At 48.3% G+C, this 20,907-nt stretch overlaps 1 protein-coding gene across 1 annotated transcript in view; it reads left to right on the top strand.

Moving 5' to 3' along the window:
- The window catches only part of LOC144146602 (uncharacterized), a 67,594-nt gene extending 52,916 nt beyond the window's left edge, over positions 1–14,678 (top strand). Inside the window, exons 9-15 of the mRNA XM_077678540.1 lie at positions 1,761–1,877; positions 2,862–2,942; positions 3,004–3,084; positions 6,196–6,373; positions 8,937–9,104; positions 12,182–12,316; positions 14,114–14,678. Of these exons, the coding sequence (XP_077534666.1) occupies positions 1,761–1,877; positions 2,862–2,942; positions 3,004–3,084; positions 6,196–6,373; positions 8,937–9,104; positions 12,182–12,316; positions 14,114–14,272 (919 nt within the window). The 3' untranslated portion in view covers positions 14,273–14,678. The remainder of the gene's footprint in view (positions 1–1,760; positions 1,878–2,861; positions 2,943–3,003; positions 3,085–6,195; positions 6,374–8,936; positions 9,105–12,181; positions 12,317–14,113) is intronic.
- Positions 14,679–20,907: the final 6,229 nt, after the last annotated feature.

Below are 20,907 nucleotides of genomic sequence, written 5' to 3'. Positions count from 1 at the left end.
TGCTGTCCTCCTCTCTGCACCCTCGCCCATTTTCTGTGGCGTTTTCGTGTGACGTCAGTAAGAGATGTGCTGGCAATTCGCTGCGCTACTGCACGGCTCGCCGACCTTCCGACAGAGTCAGTCGGCCCAGCGTTTCGTCCACCGGCCGCCGACGGGTCGTCGCAATTCGTTCGCTCAGTTGAAACGAAGCCAGGGCACGTTTGTGAAAGGAAGAATGTGCCTTTCTTTACTTGGTTAGTTTGTACACTGTATCTAGCTCCAAGTCAAGGTCGCTTCACACAAGCGCTGCACAAGCGCACATGCGACGCTTCGCTGACTGGTACGCCAGTAGGAAAATCTAAGGCCTCTTGAAGGCGGCAGAAGAGTCAGCGAAGTCAACATAGGTACTAAGGAAATAAAATCAACTGATACTTTTACCATACAACGTAAAACTAGGGTGCAGGAAGCACTTTTTTGCGCTGGGCGAACAAGCACAGCGGTCAGCAGCACGACTGCGCATCTGCAAACGCTTTTACGTCTATGAAATGCAATTGCTAGAGGTGAGATATTGTGGAAACTTGGGGGACGCTTATTGCATCAGCGCAATACAACAAATAGTCATCTAAGCTGTTTGAAATGCTAAATATAAATAAACGTGTGAACTGATTATACATTATATATCTTAAATTTCCATAGTTCTCATCGCTTCCATAGTTCTCATTTTTTTAAGTTGACTTCTTCCGTTTTCGGCCGATCTTTTCTGTACTGAGTTCACCTTTTTTTTGGGCAGTAACGTTCACTGCTCCACGAACTAGTTCACAGATCGCGTGCAGGCTAACACGGGCGCGCTAGCGAGTTCTTGTTGGTGTGCTGTTGCTATAAGCACCGACTGCTTGCGGGCAGTGGGCACAGGCCAGAATCAACAGACCCTTGGCCTTGTGCGAACACACTTTTTACGATACAGGCATGAGTGAGAGAAGCTCGAAATATGGGGGAAAAGCGCATGGCATTTGAGCACCTGCGGAGACGCGGAGGCCGTTCATCCACTGCGTAGGCCTCGGCTAGTGATTGCTACGATTCCAAGCAGCCCTGGAAGGCTTATCTTATGCATTTTACAGCCGAGAACATGGCAGAAGCGCGGTACGACGATTACTGAGATATCGAGAATGCCCATCCAACGATGCTGTCGGATGTCAAGCATGTTGTTTTACAGAACCGAAACCGAAACTTCTTTGAATGCTAACCTTCGACATCGTCCAATCATGGTGCGTCTCCTCCCGTCGTCACAGCCTTTAGTTGGTGCGGCCGCCGCAAACCACGCATGGTAGTTTTTCTTGTTTCGCGCTTTGTAAAATAATTACCGACTTGTCAACCGGATAAACGATGAAAAGGGTGCTAATTTGAGCCAGTCTTCGCAGTGCAAGCAAAAACGGGAGCTTGACAAATTCACTTCAGTGTCCCTTTAAGGTCGGTTTACGACAGAGACAGCTTCGCCATTGTAAATAGAGTGACAATTGAGACAGCCTGTATTAACGTGTAAGAGCACGGGCTCAGTCATTGGCTGCAACAGCTGTTCAATTCACAGGGGCTGCAACCCGCCAAATTAGGGTTGTCATTTTAGGTTACCATGAAGCCACTTTTCTGTTTCATCGATGCTTGAAGAGGCGCGCGCCCCTCGCAGCAAAAAATTGTCACAGGTACGTGTAAATAGCGCTGCCGTAGCATTACGAAGGAAAATCGACATTGTACGTGATCCTTTCGTCCTCTCTTGTCCTTGCCAGCCACGATGACGACTGCCCGGTGACCTGGGGCAGCTGGCTGGCGGTGGCATTGCCTGTGGCTGTGATCTGCTGTCTCATATGCTGGATAGGCGTCTACTGCACCAGTATCGCTTCCAGGTAGGCTTCCCAAAGGCCTTCGTCTGAACTGAACGCACAGCTATGGAACACATCACAGCGTGAACGCTGACGAGGACTTGAAAGGCACACTGAACAAGCGCTGCCCCGTGTCTTCCGGTCCCTGTCAACGTTCCTGCTGTAATGTATTGTATATCCAACTTGCCCTACAACATATTCTTCTGAACGTACAGGGTTCGGAAGCAGTCGAGGCAAGTATTAGAAGTCACTTAGACAGAACGGGTGAAAATACTGCAGCACCCGTTTAAACAGCAGTTGTATTGAGTACGACCCTTGCCAGATGATGTTGCCTAGTAAGCTGCTCGACAGCTTTTCGTCGGAGTTCGATTTGCTATCAATCTCAATCGTATTTCCGCCCAAGGAAAGTAATGTATTCAACCCTGACACTGCCTGTGCCCCCGGCATTATTGCGAATGATGGAAGCTTGCTGCGGGACCCCATGTGGAGTGCGCTTAAGTTTCCGCTCTGGCGCACCCGTTCGTAGCCGTGAAGCACCGAAAACTGAGCATCCGTGACATCTTTGCTTGGTGCAGAGCACGCGACCATTCTGTTGCAGCCATTAATTACATCTATATGTGCGGCCACCCGCGCAAAAAAAAAAAAACATGTATATCAGCCTGTTCCCGGCCGTTCACCCGATTCACCGATTGCCTGCCAATTCACCTGAAGTATTACGCCCCGTCATCCTGTCCGTACTTTCATCAGTTCAATGCTTTTCATTTCGTGCACAGAAGTAAAGCAAAAAAAAACATAGCAGTTTTTAAGAAGCATCTTTTGAAAACTATTATCGACGCTATTCTCTACAGGTAGTGAGCTGTAGGTAGCTTTCTCAACACAGACCTCCAAACGTTGAGTGAAATTTATGCCCCTTAGTGTGCAATACCGTTTGTTTAGTGAGTAATGTCTGCGATTCATATTTACAACAGCTCCAGCTTTTAACGTCCCTGTCTTCACTCCCCGTTATAGCGAGGACGGCATCGAGGAGCAAATGCACACGCACCTGTCCAGGAGCGCGCGGTGTCTTCAGCGGGACATCAGGCGCCAGACGTGAGTTTCCACCGTAGCTGCTCCTCACACATCAAAGTCTTACAACCTGACCATTTCGCAGCCTGCAAGAGACCTTGCTGTTCTACGTGCTTGTAGGGATTCCGCTCATCTCCAGTGCATACAGTGTTCAACAGCCTGAAAGGTAACAATGCCTTTGTCAGTCTATTCCCAGCTCCTTAGCGTTCGACTCGCGTGGCTACAAGCAAAGCAATACCCAATTTTGTCTCTGTGCTTATGAATGAAACATGGTACGTCTTACCGGCAGTCGTAGTCTACACTCTGAATATCAGAGGGACCATGATTCCGTTTTGGAATAGCATTTCAGGGCCTACTCACGAGCGAGTGGAGTGGAGTGGAGTGGAGTGGAGTGGAGTGAGTGAGTGAGTGAGTGAGTGAGTGAGTGAGTGAGTGAGTGAGTGAGTGAGTGAGTGAGTGAGTGAGTGTGCGTGCGTGCGTGCGTGCGTGCGTGTGTGCGTGCGTGCGTGTGCGTGTGCGTGCGTGCGTGCGTGCGTGCGTGCGTGCGTGCGTGCGTGCGTGCGTGCGCGCGCGCGCGCGCTACTTCGTTCAAATGTAAAAAGTCCTGAGGGTGGAGCCCTCACCCCGGTACGCCATTGGAGCAACCCGCCGTCTTCGCCCGTTCTATCAGCTTTTTGCTGATACAAGAGCTGGCGAGTTCTCACCCACTGCTCTCTGGAGGGGTTTGGATGGGATCGATGTCGGGGTTATTTTGACATTCCCATACCAGGGGCACCGCAGTGTGTCCACGGGGTATCGTAAGGCGTGGGGTGTACGGGAGGGGGGGGGGGGGGTACGTATGATTCTGCAGTTCACGAAGAGCAGTCTCTTGGGGTCTGATTAGTTGCTCAGAAACTGGAAAGTACAGCCTTCGGCCTAGCCGGTATTGGTGTGTTCTACCGTCTCCTCGATTATCAGCTCCACCTAAGCGCAGATAGTCCGAGGACTGCATTGGGCATGGCAATACACGCTGAAAAAGATGACCAAATTGCGGCTGGGATGTGGGTGAGTCTGGGACTAAGAACCCAAAACACCCACCGTCGATAATGAGGACATCATTACCGGTCCCTTCCTTCTCATTCCGGTCGTTGGTATAACCAGGTTCGCGGGCGTAAGACCCCTCTTGTGATCATCTTTATCATTATTGCAGTGGCGTGCAGGTTATGACGACTATGATCTGCCACGATGGCTGTACGTGCGTACGGACAAATTCTTGCTCGGAGCGATCATAATCTATGGCAACAGTTTGGTGGTAGAATCTATCCTGAAATGAGGAGCATCGTTTGACAGGAGAAAAATAATTTGGGAAGGCATTTATTTTATTGTGTTCCCATTAACGTCCCTGCATTGCTTTTCTGTGTCCCACCCTACTCTTTCCGAAAGGTAAAAACTCCAGTTTTGAGCTGTCTGCGTGCTCGCCTGCGAAACGTTTTTTTTTCTTTCTAGCGGTGCGACAACTATGCGGGGCTTGCTGAGCTTTCTCTTGCCATTTCCGCAACTGAGCTCCATTTTACCATTTCCGTGGAGTGGTGAAGGGTTTACCTATGCTTAATTTCACAAGCTGCGTTCAGCCCAGTGGATGCTGCACGGCTCTCGACAGACAATCCGTCCATTAAGACCGCTTAACTGATCATACGCCAATGGGGCCCGCGCGGTGGCCATGTGGCCAAGGCGTTGTGGTGCTGAGCCTAAGGAGCGGGTTTGATCCAAGCCGAGGTGGCTGCTTTTCTGGTGACGCAAAATGCGAAAACCCCGTATGCTGAGATTTCATCATCACCAGCCTATCTACACCCACTGCAGGGCAAATGCCTCTCCCATTATTCTCCAATTATCCCAGTCCTGTGGTAACTGCGACCAATTTATCCCCGCAAACTTCTTGATCTCATCTGCCCATCGCACATAGCCATCTTGACGCAGACTTCATCGCTTCAATCTGCACTTTTAGCCTTCCTTAAAAATGAATATTTATGATGTTAATAATGTTTATTCCGGTTTCATATCTGTGTATTTCCGCTTTTTGGCGCTTCTTGTGCCTAAAATGTTTCTTTTTTTTTTCTTTCGTGGTGTTGCGGTTCCTATTGTTCATGCGGTTGATTTTTTCAACTGTTTTTTTTTTTTTTCAAGATGAGCTTTTTTCTGTGTATAATTTAGTCCCTCCCTATGTAATGCCCACGGGCCCTTAGGGTATGTATATAAATAAATAAATCAACTTTCTGCCGCCCCCTGCCACGATTGCCTTCTCTAGGGATCCACTGTTACCGTTAATGACCAACGGTTATCTTGCCTTCGCATTACATGCCCTGCCCACGTCCATGTCTTCTTCTTAATTTCTACTAATATGTCCTTAACACATGTTTGTTCCTTGACCCACTTCGCTCTCTTCTTGTCCCTTAATGTTACACCTATCATCTTCCGTTCTATTGCTCGCTGAGTAGTCCTCAATTTAATTTGAACCCTCTTAGTGTTCCCCCAAGCTTCTGCCCCGTAGGTGAGCACCGGTAAGATGCAGCTGTCATGCACTTTCTCCTTCAGGTAAAATGGTAGGCTGCCATTCATTATTTGAGAATTATCTGAGAATTTATTTTATAAGCTGACATTCAGCCGCACGCTAAAGACACCCTGGTGGACAAAATTAATCCGTAACACTCCACTACGGCGCACCTCACAGCCCAGGCGTGGCTTTGGCAGGTTCAACCCCAAAGAATAAAATGATACAAAATTGGCCCAGCTTGCTGCAAGGGTGCATGGCTCAAGAAACAGCAGAGTTGGCGGCCCCTCCCTGTACGACGCCGCTGTACACGAGCCTTTGTACCATGACTTGCGCAGTGACGTCACGGCTTGATGGGCACTGGTGAGGCTAGGCGGAGCAATGCCAGGCTAAGGAAGCGAGCTCGAAGCTATGCACACCTGCGCCAGCGTTGCTAGCAACGCGAGGTGACGTCATCGCTCCGCGAGGCTTTTTGGTGCGACAGACGGATAACGCTCGGCTTAAACAGCTCTGCAATTAAAATCAATCAACGAGGTTGGTGCCTTGGACGCATATTTCCGTCCGTTCGCTGGGCAGGTGCCACCACAAGGCCCCAACGCCTATCAACACTTTTCGATAGCCGGCCACCGTAGAACGCTAGACGCACTTAGTTGGATAATTGGTGAAAAGAGTGTAGCAGCTTGTGATACGAAGTGTGGGTACACGCCCGTTGTGCACACAAGTAGCCTCTAGCTGCGTCCTGCCTTGCAGACACCTCGAAGGTCCCCTGCTGGGCGTGTCCGTGGTGGCGATGAGCATGCTCCCGGCGACCACGTGGCGCCACTGCTGGTACCGCCGCCTGCTCTCCTGGCGCACCCTGGCTGCGCGAATGCCCTGGAGCCTCCTCCTCATGCTCGGATCGGTCAGGGTGCTCACCGCCATTGTCGAGGTACGCGCTCAACAACCGTCTCTGCGCGAAATCTCTCTCATGTCCGCAAATACGCATTCTTCGGAGCAGGTACAGATAAATACCATCCTTAGTCCTGCTCCTTAATTTCTCGGCTATCCATTCACCCAGTTTTGGGGAGAACAGATAGTTCCTATCATCATCATGACTCCCCGCATGTCCCAATGGTCCCGAACGCTACGCTTAGTTAGAACCTTTTTTTTTTCTCCTGCCCCATCACAGTTCCGTCCCCACATGTTTCACACCCTCATTGCGGGCTTGGCTATCCTCGGACCAGCTGATGGACCGGTTGGCTTAGGGGAACCTGGCGCGGGACTTCCTCGACGTTTGCATTCTAAACAAGTTTATCCTCCTCTCTCTCCTCCCCCACCATCTATTCCAACAAGGCGGAAACTTGGGCACGCGTCATTGGGGGCCATACGTTGAGTGACTTGATTACGATTTAGCGGCCAACAAGCGTACTCCTATATTTGTAATCTCGTGGCGTTTAATTAAGAGGTTTTCAAGTTGGTCCCCGCTCTGGTGACGAAAGTACGCTCCCTGAATCATAAAAACTGGGAACAGGAGAGCACCCCCGCAGATACGTTCCCTAGCAGCCTTAAGTTACAACCGCCTTGAACTTATCGGTATAAACATATACTCAAATTCCAGCGCTACAAAAGGTGATTGGTGAATTTCAGCCTATCAGAATATTCAGAGCTACGACAATATTGGCATTATGTGGCCGACTTATCGGATGTATATTGAAGGCCTGGTTGGCGCGTTACATTCAAAAACGTATTTCATCTATCACTTGTAGTCAAGAATAATATATGCGGCTTAAAGGAACACTGGAGTGATTTCTGAACGTTGTGGATTACTTGCTCAAGTCTCGTGTCCCAGGGCATGTTTCGAGCACTTTGGGAACGTTTACACGATATCATATAATAGAAAAATCAACTTTCGAAAGTTCCGTCTTCATCTCTGCATCCTTCTTGCCGATTTCTTATGGCGTTTAGTGTGATGCTTACTCTAGAAGCAATGGCTCAAATGCGCTGCCCACCTACCTCCCGACAGGTTTAGAACCGGCCGGCCGACGGCGGGCGTCACAGTTCGTTCGCTCAGTTAAAATTAAGCTACAAGGATTGCGCACGGAATAGTGTGGTTTAAGTTTGTTAGTTTGTAGACTGCAAAAAGCGTAGTCAGTCGATGAAGTCAAAGCAGCTTTTGAAATCAAAGTCTTAGACTGTGAAGTCAAAGCAGCTGCGCACAAGAGCACATGCGACGCTTCGCTGACTTCGCTTCCCTGGAGCTGTAAGCTGCATATTCCTGTGTGACTTGTACGAGGTAAAAATATGGCGCCAATTAAAAAGGCGCGAGAAGAGTAAGGAGAGTTAATATCTGTAATAAGATATTAACATCAGCCGACACTGTTGTTGCAAATCATAAAATCAAGGTACGGGAAGCACTCTTTGTGTAGGGTCAACTAGCACGGCAGTCATCAGCACGATTAAACATCTACGATCGCTTTTCCTGCCTAAGGGACACAGTCGTTAGTAACGAGATATTCATCGGTATTTGGGGAACGCTTCCTGCACCAGCGTTATTCCAGAAATACTCGTCTCAGTAGCTAGGAATGCTGAAACTAAAAAAATAAACACGTATTCAATATGTACTTTATATTTCGTCTCCCCCACATCCTTGGGGTTATGGAAGAAAAGGTCCGAACTGGCATCGCAATTGCTTGTATTCACTAGCGAGGCGCGCATGCAGGCAACCATGTGAGTGCGCCGTCACTCGTTACGTCGGGCTCCGCGGGATGGCGGTACTTGTCCGTGCTAAGCACATGACTGTGTTGCACGTTAACAAACTCTACCTCAACGAACGCAAAGTATTGCCTCGAGTCCAGTGTGAGGGCGATTGATAACATCTATGTTGACACCACCGTTGAGAATCGGGTTGAAACGGAGCAGACGACGCACGCGGGTGTTTTTTTTTTCTTCGGCGAGCGGCCGCAGTGGCCCAAGCCGCGCCATTATGGGCCCTAGAAATATGTGCAACAATTTCTAGGGACCATAGCGCCATGTCCGTGGCGCATCGGCCATGTCTGTGGCCGTTTCCGGTGTTGCCAAGCGAAGAAATTGACAGCGAAACTTTTCCACGAATACCACCTATAAGCAGGTTCCAATCCCTGATTGCACGTTTTTAGTTGATATCCATTTGTTTAGGTAATGTCTTCGGTGCTGCATTCACTATTTCGCGCTGTAAAGTTCAATGCTCCGCGGGCGAGTTGGCAGACATGCGCGCAGACTGAAGTCTGCAGAGTTTCCCCCTGGCACTAGTAATGGCCAAGTACATGTGCGGAGAACGACGCGTTTCCGGGCGGGGTTTTTTCCTCTCAAAAACCGGCCCTTTAGCCTTCATGAGCTGTCCTGACGGTTGCCATACCGGTTTTCCGGGAAGCAAAACGCGCGCGGAAACTCGTCGCTCACCGCACATGTGTTTGGTCCTTCGGGACGAGCAAATGCTCACCATAAACTTGCCAAGTGTGCCACTTCATGCGCAGAAGTATCGCCTGGTGGAGAAGCTTTTGGCCAAGATGGACGACGACTTCTGGACGAGCCGCTCGAGCAAGTCGAGCCAGTTTATCCTGATCAGCCTGGCGGCCGTCCTGTCCGAGGTTGTGGTCAGCGACGCGGTCGCCCAGCTCATGGCACCCACGGTCGTCCGAGTGGTGAGTGACCCCTTTGGGGAGACCAAGATGGATGCTCTTTAGAGACTCCTCATTTCTGGCTGGACTAGCCTGTCGCCACTTCTTGTTTGAAAAATATAAGCAGTGCGTGTTCCGAGTATTCAAATGTGCGCAACCTGATGTCGGAGTTAAAAAGAAAAGATTTACTGTTAAAAAACAGGTCCCCGTTCGTCGAGTGTAAAATGGGTGTTGTCTATCAAATTCCTCTCGACTGTGGTCACGTTTATGTCGGTCAGACCGGTCGTTGTATTAATATCAGATCATTAGAACAAAAAACTCCCTAAAAACAAAAGGCGCACTCATATCAATCGGCATTGTTCTGAATACGGGTCCGTCCCGATGTTTCAAGATACCACCATCCGTTCGGCTCATGGCAATCAGCTAACTAAGAAAATCATCGAGGCATTCAACCTTAGGGAAAAAAGGTGATTTGTGGATTAGTGAACCGTCGATATCATTGCATGAGAAATACCCGTCGAAGTCCGGAGTAATGTTCATACTTGTCAACATTGTTGGAGAACAAGACATTACGCCAATATAAGTCAACAAATTAATTCAGAAGTGATATTTGCAGTGTTCCTTTATAAAAAATTATACAATCTTGATTTTTGCAAAATTAAATACTTCATCAACTGAAGAAAAAAATTCCCTCCGCCGTCGCCTGCTGTCTCCTGCGAAACTATAGCTTCTGGCGCCATTTTAAGAAATCAACCGGCAACAGTTACGAAAGGTTCCACGAGATAGGTTCCACGTTCTGCTTGGAACGCACGTGGAGTAGGGAAACGTGGTTCTATCAACGTTGACGTAGGGCGCCTCGATTCACGCGCGTCTCCGCCATACGTCAGCGTTGGCATCGAGACACCCGGCCTGGAACAGTGGAACGCGGTAAATTTAAGATGACTTAAGCTTTAAGCAAACCTTTGGTGTCTTTACCTAAGGGAGGAGCGCGACGCAAGTGAAACAACATGAGAGGTGAGCGGGAAAGCGAAGGGAAGCATTTACTTGGCAAAAGTCGATAAAGACTATCGTCTTTTGTCGACATTTGCAACGAAAGGAGCAGATACGCGGCCAATTTTTTTACACTGTTATTCAAAGATGCTGTCCCTTTTTAATTTTATTCCATGTTGAAACTCGTACACGAGGAAGATCGATCTTGCTATGAACCACTGCGTTCAAGTATTGCCATTATTTCGGCCATTCAGTGATTCCCAATTACGGGTCGTCGCTTTTTCGGCGTAGTAATGAAAGCCTATTGCCGCTTCCTTCGAATACATTACACGTTCAGAAACTGAACTACAGCGCTCCACTTTTGCCTGCGCCTTTCATGCGCACATACGGCGCGAAAAAGTCACGAAGCACGCCCAGAGCGTGCGTTCGCCCGTTACCTCCCAGCGTAGCATCTACTAGTAGGGCGACGCTGTCGCCATCTATATGCCGATCTCGCAGCCAATAGCACGTGTCGCCCGTTAGCCTCTGCAGCTTGGCGGAGCCGTCTGCCTGTGTTTGACGCAAGTAATTATGAGTAGTCGCCGTCTCTTCACATAAACCCCAGTCACGGACAACACGCACACGCCCATGCTCCCGCAGGAACGCTGACGTACCACATCTGTGGGCTGTTAACGTGCCGTCGAGGCAGGGGTCATTTTCTTCCTATTTTGATGGCCGCGTTTTCCAAGACGAAGGGTGATTTTCTTCCTAGTATTTGATTTTGGGCGTTCAGGGGTGGACGAGGGTCACTTTTTTATCATATCTCGCTCAAGCCTATTTTTTAAATCTCATATCGTACCACATGTAACTTTCGGATCTCTCAGCATTAAGAGAGCTACCGAGGGTTATGCACCCATCATGGTCACCTTCATCTACCGTTATGACCATCTTCATATTTTTAATATCAGGGCACTTACACCCATATATTAAGCCCTTCTTAGTAATAGGATAAGGGCCACTAAATATTATCTTTGCGCTCTTTGGCCTTGGCTGCCCTTGCGCCATAAACACACACATACTACTACTACTAGTACTACTTTTTATTTTGATAGTGGGAATTCGGGCATGGGAATCATCGCTCTTAGAGCCGACACTGTACAAACGCGACTTCCATTGACGGTGCCCCTGTCTAGCCTATTGAGTTAAATATAGCTCCGGAAGGTCTTCTAATGTACCCTTCACCTTATCTCACTTGACATAACCAACCATGAACTGCACGGCGAGGGGTTTATACAGAATTTCGATTTGGGGGGTGTGGGCGGTCGAAATGCTCCTGGGGTGCGTAGGGGGAGCCTGTTGGGGGAGGTATAAATTCGTGGGCGGGGTGCTCATGGTTGTGGGATATTTTTTTCGGGTGGGAGCGAAATCTAAGGGGGGTGTAAATCCCTGCTGCAGGGCAAATGGAAGTCCCGCGCTAGCTAGGCACTATAAGCGTGTACGCCTAAAAGGATGAAGACAGCTTGGCGCTTTATAGCTCGTAACATCAGCCATTGTTATCAATGCGCTGAAGCAGCACATCTTTAATGTAGCTCTAGCGCGAATTGAATGTTCAAGAGGCCGTGAAGGCAGAATACTTTATATAATTTGAAATAACTAGCCTTTGGTACCTCACTCAACTTCATATAGGCCACGAAAGAGGTTTCTTTAGCCAAAACAGGGCAAGAATTATTGAGAAACTTTGTTTCGCGCTACAGTGACATAATGTGGGCAGGAAGCGCGTGTTATGGGTCAGCGCTAGAAACATAATTATCAGTTTGTTAATTTCGCGTTAGCTAAGATTAAATAGAACTTGAGGCCCCAGTACAATTGCCCAGTCATGTTTCGTGTGTGTGGCCTAGATCGGTGCCACCAATGGCGCAAACAAGATTCTGTGACGTCACAGAAATTGCCAGAAAGTGGCTGCGGAGTCGCCACTGCAGCATGCTGCCTCTGTTTTCCCTAATGTCTCTGTTATTTATTTGAAGTTTGCGATAAAATCGACAAAATATTGGTTCCGCAGAAAGCACCCTTTTTGATGAACGAAACGTATTATGCCTTCGTGTGCGGCGCTGACCACACGGTTTGAAACGCAGGCCCTGATGACCGAGACGCCGAGGTCCTTCTTTGTGGTGCCCGTGTGTCTGGCTGCCTCCATCAACGTCGTGCTTCCGGTGTCGCTACCGCTGCTCGTCATGCGCGAGTACCTCGACGTCAGATGCGCACAATCGGTGAGTTACGTGGGCGGTGCAGGCTGCTTTCTACCCAGGCGGAACCAGAGAGACTTCCTCTGGCACTGGGGGGGAACGGCGGTGTACTTCAGAACAAGGTCGTGAAAAGTTGGGGAGGTGGATGGAAGGCATGGGCTTGGTCGTGCTACTTCCTCTAAAGCCATTATGAACTAGTTCGGGCTCGGGCAACGGTTTTCCTCGCACACACACACGCACGCACGCGCCATAAATAAGGTGCTCAATTTAAGCTGATATTGGCCATTGATGGCCATAGAGCTTCGTAGCGGTGTCTATTATTGAAAGAAAACCTGGCACTAGTGAACAGACAAGCCACACTTCGCCTGGCATTGTGGACCGCCGAGAAATGTTCCATTTTTTTTGCTTGGCAAGGCTCATGAACAAGCTCGAAAGACTGTTGTTGTGAAACCATACCACTCTGCTAAACGATTGATTGATTCATTGTAGGGTTGTGTTTAACGCGCCGACGCAGCGCAGGCTGTGAGTCACGCCGTAGTGGAAGGCTCCGGATTAATTTGGACCACCTGGGGATCTTTATCGTGCGCAGAAATCTCGTACACACGGGCGTTTTTGCTTTCCGCCTCCATCAGAAAAGCAGCCACCGCGACCGGAAATCGAACCCGCGACCTCGTGCTCAGCAGCACAACGCATTGGCCACTGAGCCACCGCGGCGGGTCACACTGCTTAAAAGACCATTTCAGAACGTTTTATTACTATAAAAGTGCACCTTGTGAAAGAGTTATCCGTCGGGGATTTCTTATAGCTTTATGCAAGACGCAAAAGTAAAAACAAATTGGGTCTAGAACCATCCATATGGCAGCGAATTGCCCAGCGAAGCTCTTTATTGCGCTGCACACATTACGAAATCGTACATTAACCTACGTAAAAACTCAGACGCACGTGTACATCTCTGCAGTTTTTTGGTCTATATCTGCAGCTTCTTGGGAGCAGATGTGAAGGCCTCGACGCCACACCCTCTCTCCTTAACCCGTGTCTCCACAGCTGCTGGTCGCGCCCTCTCCCTTTCTCCGGGGCGGCCAAACACACGTGCGTAGAGCGCTACGAGTTTCCGCGCACGTTTACCCTCTCTCGATCCGGCAACGGTTAGGAACACGCATGTACGGTATGAGACCGGTTTTGGAGGCGGAAAAAACACGTGCGGAGACGCGCTGCTCTCCGCAGATGTGTCCGTCACGGCGCGCAGACGCCGCACTCTCTCCTGCAACTTCAGACATTGGGTTCAGGGTAGGCAGGTGGTTGCCCTGGTGGAGGCTCAAAGGGCCCTCGCGACGTCCAAGGCAACGTTGGTCCAAGGCTCTGGCGGTGACGTCTTCTTGGGTTGCCAGGTTACAGCTCCCCAGAGCCTGCTCCCAGTGAGAGCGGAAGGAGAAAGGGGTCACGCGCTTACTCACACAGGGAGTGGAAGAGTGTGCTCATCTCCATACCCGGTTTTCTGTACATGGAGGCGTTCTTTGTTGCGCTCGTGTGTGTGGTCACTGTAGTGCTTTTTATGCTTACGGCAGGTTCTTAGAGAATAGCCGGCAACACTCAGCTCGCCAATTGTAGATCAGTATTGATCAACTTATCGTAGATCAATATTCTTGCTAAACAAACTTTCTGCTTACAATCCGCCGCTCCTGTTTACATTTACGAGTAGGAAAATTCTGTTATATTTCAAAATTTTCTCCTTCTCCCTTGAATGCCGAGTGCGCGATTGTAGTTCATGCAGCTTTGCACACACTTTGCTGACCATGACAATTGAGGTATTCCTTGCCGCAGGTGGCGTACGGAGTATTCCTCAAGTGTGCCACCGTCGTCGCCGTCTTCATCTCTATGAACACCGTCGGTCTCCTTGTCTTCCAAGACGTTGCCTTGCCAAAGGGCAGCACCATTCACATCCTCCGCAATGCCACCCGCACCAGTGCCGCAATCTTATGAGGCCTCTGTTGTGTTCTCCTCGTCATCTGTCTAGCCGTCCAGAATGTTCTTTTTCTCCTAAGCATTTGTGTTTGAGGACAAAACCCACCCCGTATTTGCATTTACAAGAGTACGCAGAGCAATGTTTGCTGTTACTTTGCAGCATTTACTGGACGTTGACTCTACCCACCAAAACATCAGTGCCGCCATTCTTCACCATTGGTGACGCGATTACTGGTTTATACCATGTATAGATGAATGTTTCCGTCAATGCCCAGTTATAGCTCAGCTTTAAGCGCTTGACTCCCTTTTGTTTGAATAGTAGAGAATCGAAGTGGATACTTAGCTATTTTCAATACCAAAACTGAAATTTACAATTTCTCAAGCACGCTTTAGTAATTATAGCCTGTGAAAAATAAAGGCTCCTTTAAGAAAAATCGCAAAATTTTCCTATGGCATCAGTTATATTATTATATACAGAAGCTATCTTGCAGCTTCGAGTTCTATTAATAATACTATATTTCACATAAGGTAAACTCACACCTCATGTGGGTACGTTAACCACAAGTGTTTCAGTATTAGTGTAAAAGTGTAAAAGTAGTTTCTCGTATGTTCATGTCACTTATAGGAATAACACTCGGTGTATAGGTTGATTTGAAGGTTGAAACTTAAGTTGATTTTTAAATGCTCGTCTGTAGTTGTTTGTAGTATGAGGGAAAGAAAAAAGGAAGTGCACTGGGCATATTATTGAACCCGGTGGGCAGCTCACCTAAATACAACCCAGTGCAGGGGAGGGAAAGTAGAGGGGGAGAGAAGGGATAGCACAGAGTGTTGAAGTGACAGAGAAAGAGAGAAGAAAGAATAAAAGATGTGGCTAAGTCAGTCTCGCTGCATCCGCCATTAACACCAAATTAACGCGTGCCTGATAAACCAAAATGGGTGATGATGCACGTGTGAAGACAGTGGGCAACGTCTCAACATCTTTTTGTCAAGAAAGCATTATCTCTGTGTCTAGGAGTGCAAGACTAGACAAGGTCATTATTTTCCTTATGTCCAATAATAAAAAAAGGAGAATAACAGGTTAAAAAATGATCCACTTCAGCAAACCCGGGACCCGTCGAGCGGCTCTATTCTTGACTTTGTGAATTCTCCGTGAATTACTGAATTCGGTGCAAGCTGTCTGATTGGCTTTAAGTTTTGCAACGTGCTTTAGGCTTCCTGGCTGACTAATGGCCGTGCGTGCTTTTGTCATTGACATTTCATGAGGTTTCGTGGCACGAGTCCTAACGTTTGCCTTTATCACTTCTAAAGGAGCGTAGGTAATTCTGCGTCAGCATGGAAAAACTAATTCAAAGGCAATGGAAATGACAACATAAGTTCGTTATGAGCGGAAGCTCTAGTATGCCGCATCTTTCAAGGTCAGTCATCGCGTCGCAATGACCTTCAGCTGCTGGCACTCAAGCTGCATCTTCTTCCAGTACAAGCTGTACCCTTCTTATCGCTTCTCTTTCTTGAAACTTCATTGCTGCGGTACCACGTAACTAGGCCAGGTTGAAACAGCTGCTTTTCCTGCGTCTTATCGGACAGCGGCGGCTGTTCCATCTCGATTAACCGCACCGGTGCACACCGGGGCACACTGGTGCGCCTTTTCATCCTCGATAAACCGCACCGGTGTGCACCATCCGTCCTCGATAAACCGGGGCGCACCGTCGCGGGGCAATTCTTGGTTGCACCGCCGCGCACCGAGATGCATCGCGGACGACGCTGGTGAAGGGGCTTCCTCCGCCGTCTGCTACAGCGACGGCGCATCGCCGCACTCGTGTCAAGGCGGGAGGAGCTGTGTATTGTTGCTGACAAGGATGGCGTGCTTGTGAATTCATCGGGCAACGATGCGACAGGCTCCTATCGGGCGGTAACAACGGCCAGAGATTGTAAAGACGCGAACTTCGTGCACTTCAAAGACGGCTGCATGCATTGCCAGACAGTTGGGGATTGACATTCGTTTCGTTCGATCGAATTATCATGAACTGTCACCGGAGTGCCTAGGCGATGAAGACCTACTTGTTTTGCTGTAACGGAAGGGCGGAACAAAACAGGCACTCGCATTATGGCTCAAACGAAGATGAGAAGCAGCTTGTATGTAGCTGTTTAGTGGAAGCGGTGGCGGTACGTTGTTCCGCATGTGTGACGGATTTAAGTTGTGCGTACATATAATCATTGGCCTTCAATAAATACCACTTTCTAATAGCGCTGTGTCTCATTACAGTGCTGTATTGCTACTTGTGAACGTTTTTATGAGTTGATTTCTTAGATTAAGAGATGGCGCCTGGGTAGAACCGCCCCGTTTGTCCTCGATCAACGCTCCGTGCCAGTACGCACCGTCGTGGGGCACTGTGCACCGCGCCGGTTTTGGGGGCAACACCGGTGCGTGTTTATCGAGGACGCCATAAGTGCAAGCGAACCACGTGACTAAACCAGGGTTTAACGCCTGATATATGAAAACACTGGACTGACTGCATTTACAAGGATACTACAGAACATGCGATGCCCACGCACAAAAGCGCTGCTTTACCGGTGTTTGGTTCCTCATTTTTGCCATCGATGGAACGCCGGCAGGGCTGTTTCCATGTGCCCTTCGGCACAAATGAAACGCTTAATCCAATCGTCGAGAGGCTGCGAAATCTCAAGCAATGAAAACTTTCATGAAACCCCGTGCATAGTCATTGCTTCCACTCGTGACAGCCAAGTCTAAAGTGTTGAACCTGAGCCAAATTTTGCTATTGAACAATATGGCTTGCAGGCCACACCCTCTCTGCGCTTGCTGTCTTGAATAAAGTTTACTCAACCAACCAATCAATCAATCCATCCATCACTCAATCAATCAGCCTATGATTGGTTAAGACGTGACAATAAAATGCAGTAAAATGAACCATGTACTCCAACCGTAGATCCGGTACAACTGGAACAAGGCAGATAATTTCTGATCATGAAAAACTGTCCGCCACGCTATGCAATTATAAACTAGGTAATATTTCGTACCGGCACAGCTCATTTTTCTCTCCACAATGATAAAAGAAAATATGCGAAACTCCTGTGCTGTTCACGCACTCCAGAGTGTGCATCACATTTGAAAACCACCTCTTGCTGCTCGCACAGCACTAGTAAGTTTGGTTTGGTCGCAAGTAAAGTTGCCGACACGCTAACGCAACAATTTGTCCCTTTGTAATTGTTCTGTTCCTTCATAACTGTTTATACAAGAGCCGGTACTGCGTTTGCATAAAACAGCAAGCCGCACAGCTTCCCATTCACCCAACCTGAAAGCCAGTCCAACGGATTATGGCCGCTTGTTTAAATAACATGTCCAGAAATTTTAGCTGAACAATGCTCCTTGTTCTTAATGAATGACCAAAATCTATGGATTGAAATGCCTCTGTCGGCTGGGCGTTAGAGACTAGGCAGAGGCCCCATTGAGCGCGCCGGGCTGGGCAGGTCTGAAGTGTAGTTGGTCGGCAGGGGTGATGGTCAGAAAGGTGAAACACAAGAAACAGCTTGCAAGCTAACTATGAAGCAGAGAGCCCAATGGTGTTTCTGTAAGCAATTGAAAGGAATAAATACATACAGAAAAAAAAAATTACACCCTCTTCCTGTGGGGAACCCTGATGAGGATACGAAGCATCATGGGGTTCCGTGTGGTTCCATTGTGTTGCCGTTATGTTGAGTGAGCTGGTGTTTAGTAGCGCCAGAGGGAATTCCGCGTCCGGGTCCACACCGGTGGCAAAGGCACGCAAGTACTGTTGTGTTATGGTGAGTAGGCGGTGGTTCTCGAGGCGCCAAAACTTGTCCATCATGTTCTTGTCGATGTTGTCGTCTCTGTGGTAGAATCAGTAGACTCCATTAGCATTGGTGAGATAACAGTTGTTGACATTGGTGCACCGGCTGAGATCAACGTACACGCCCTCCTCTTCGCAGCTTTGTCTTCTTCTTCTTCAGCGGTTCCCCTACGGGACGATGACGACGGTGGTTGAACGCGAAGCTATGTCGTGATGGATTAGCAACATACACGCCCTCCTCTTCGCAGCTTTGTCTTCTTCTTCTGGATGTAGGATGTAGACGCCCTCGCCTCCTTTACCGCCTTCCCCTTCCATGACAAGACCTTGAGTCCACCCTTCTGAATATAGAATTCTAATAATAATGATAATAATAACAGTAATGTAATAATAGTCTATCAATCTACTATATCAGGCTTCCTACTGTGCACTAGAACCTACTCACAACCAGGAATGAAGTTCTAATAACTGTAAATTTACAATATGCGGAGTTATCCACCTTCAGTCCCAAACACTGCAGTGCGTGATCACCGCTCAAGGGGTAAACCTCAAACGCAGAGTCAAAGGTGATCAGATAACAGGCCTCTCTTCGTGTCCGCTAGACAGCAGTGTTAAGCGAACTGTCGGTGGCACGCCACGACTAGGTGTTTGCGTGCATTTTTTTTTTCAATCGAACCGCAGTTTAAGTGCGTGCAAAGTAAAACATAGCTTTGCCTCCACCCGCTACGGAGTTGCAAGAGTTGGTAACCGTACGCCTTAGACTACGTAATGAGAGCGTAAGTAATGCTGGACCATACTCCACATGAGCACAGCTTACCCCACAGTTCACAGGCGAAAATAAACAAGTACCTCACAGGAAACGCGAACCGAATTAACGAGCAAGGGCAAAGCATCTAAGACCCTGTTTGTCAAATACATGCAGGAACACTGTCGGCAAAAATGGTCGACTAAATTCAAGGTCACCACCAATAAACTACAACCAATCATATGAATACTATTCTGTTCCATATCTGTTTGCGATGTTACACAAAAACATTTCACTTATTACTTTTAATCATTTTCAATTGACTGTGGTGCAGCAGCCGGACCCGCAAACAAAATTGTGCAAATCATGCACACCTGCCAACCTGGGGACTTCGAAAACCGCGAGGTTCACAGCGGGTTTTTTTTTTTTTAATGCAGCACATGCTTTAAAACAGCAGCCATGCCATTTTTCTTTCCAAGCATTACATTTGCATTATCAGCACCAAATGCAATGTAATTCGACGCAGGTATATCAAGCGAACGAAATGCGTCGAGCACAAGGTTGCCAGTTTTTCGGCCAGTAGCCTCTCCTCGAAGTTCTTGCATGCACAACAGCTTACTTTCAACCCGCCCGCATTTCCCTACGTAGTAGGTTGCCACGACAGGGTAAAGCTGCGATGAGGTGTCGTTGCTGCTGTCAACTGCAAGCGCGAAAACACGATGCTTCAGGCTTTCCACCATTGCACCTTGCGCCTCTGTAGCCATTTCGCCGACAATGGCAGTTGTCTTCGTTCTGCCGCACCCGCAGCGCTCCGCCTTTTCGCACTTGGGAAACATCTTGTGCAGAAGCGGCCCAGCGTGATCACTCACGCTGAGCGGCAAATTGTGCTCGATAAGAAATCCAGTGAAAAGGCACTCCGCACGCATAACACTGTCTTCATTGCCGTTGCCAAATAAGTTGCTCACAGTCCTCTGCTTCTCAGCAGCACGAAGGAAGCTTTGGTGCTTAGTAGTCGCCAAATGCAGTTTAAGGTCTCCTTCACTGCCGTGGGTCACGTTCACGTCGCATGCGCAAGTCGTGCAAAATCCAAACTGTTCGCATTTCCTGGACGGAACGAAACACGGGACTTCTGAAGTACTATAACACTTCAAGAAACATTGTAAATACTTCTTCTTGGGTTTCGACAACGCCATGATGTCAAGAGAGCTGTGAAAAGCAGAATGTTACTACTTTCAGTCCTGAACACGTTGTCCCGACCACACATAAACAAAGTTAGGCTTGCACACTCCGTGCACACAAACGGCTTGAATTCCCATCCGACTTCGGCTAGCTACCCAGCTCGTGAGGCAATCACAGTGCGGCTGTGCTGCATAACGCAGATTTTTTTTGTTGTTGTTGTTTTGTTTTCGAGATGGGGGTTGGGGTCAAATATCGGGAGATTTATGACTGTGCCCGTACAATTGGGAGAACAGGTAGGCAATCGGGAGTCTCCCGAGTAAATCGGGAGAGTTGACAGGTATGCAAATGTGACACAAATAAATCCAGAGTGAAGGTGCATAATGCCTGCCACCTTACAGCTAAACGTAAGCCATTTTCCCTAACCATTCACAGCCTCAGGGGTGATCCAGCCATTCGAACTATTGGAGCAATTTTTGGAGCCGAAAAAATGTTATTTTGGAGCACTATTGTATCAGAGCTTGATTTTGGAGCAGCTTGGGAGCAGCACAAAACTTATGTTGCATCTTCATTTATCTGGAGATAAAGAAGGCTGGCAACCATTCAGGCAACGCTAATTACTTCCCCACAGTTGTAGACTCTGAAGCTGGTAACTAAAGCACCAAAAATGTGTGGCCCCACAGCCTTTAGACCCCGCTGCAAGTGAAGCAGATGACAAGCGTTTCTTTAACTTAAAAAAAACACACCAAGTAATCATTACAAAAACTTACTGATACCAAAGGGGTGCCCATTTTATTTACAAAAAAAATATTTCACTATCTCAAACATATTGCACTGATTTGTTGCTTCTTACTTGCCGTTTCGTTCAGTTCATCCAGCTCGGAGGGTCCGGCTCGACAATATTTAGA

Source organism: Haemaphysalis longicornis, unplaced genomic scaffold, assembly GCF_048455015.1.
Source record: "Haemaphysalis longicornis isolate Haplotype H1 unplaced genomic scaffold, Haemaphysalis longicornis Haplotype H1 scaffold_7, whole genome shotgun sequence".
Lineage (NCBI taxonomy): Eukaryota > Metazoa > Arthropoda > Arachnida > Ixodida > Ixodidae > Haemaphysalis > Haemaphysalis longicornis.
The sequence above is the reverse complement of the archived record's forward strand: the minus strand, read 5'-3'. Positions and strand labels throughout refer to the sequence as shown.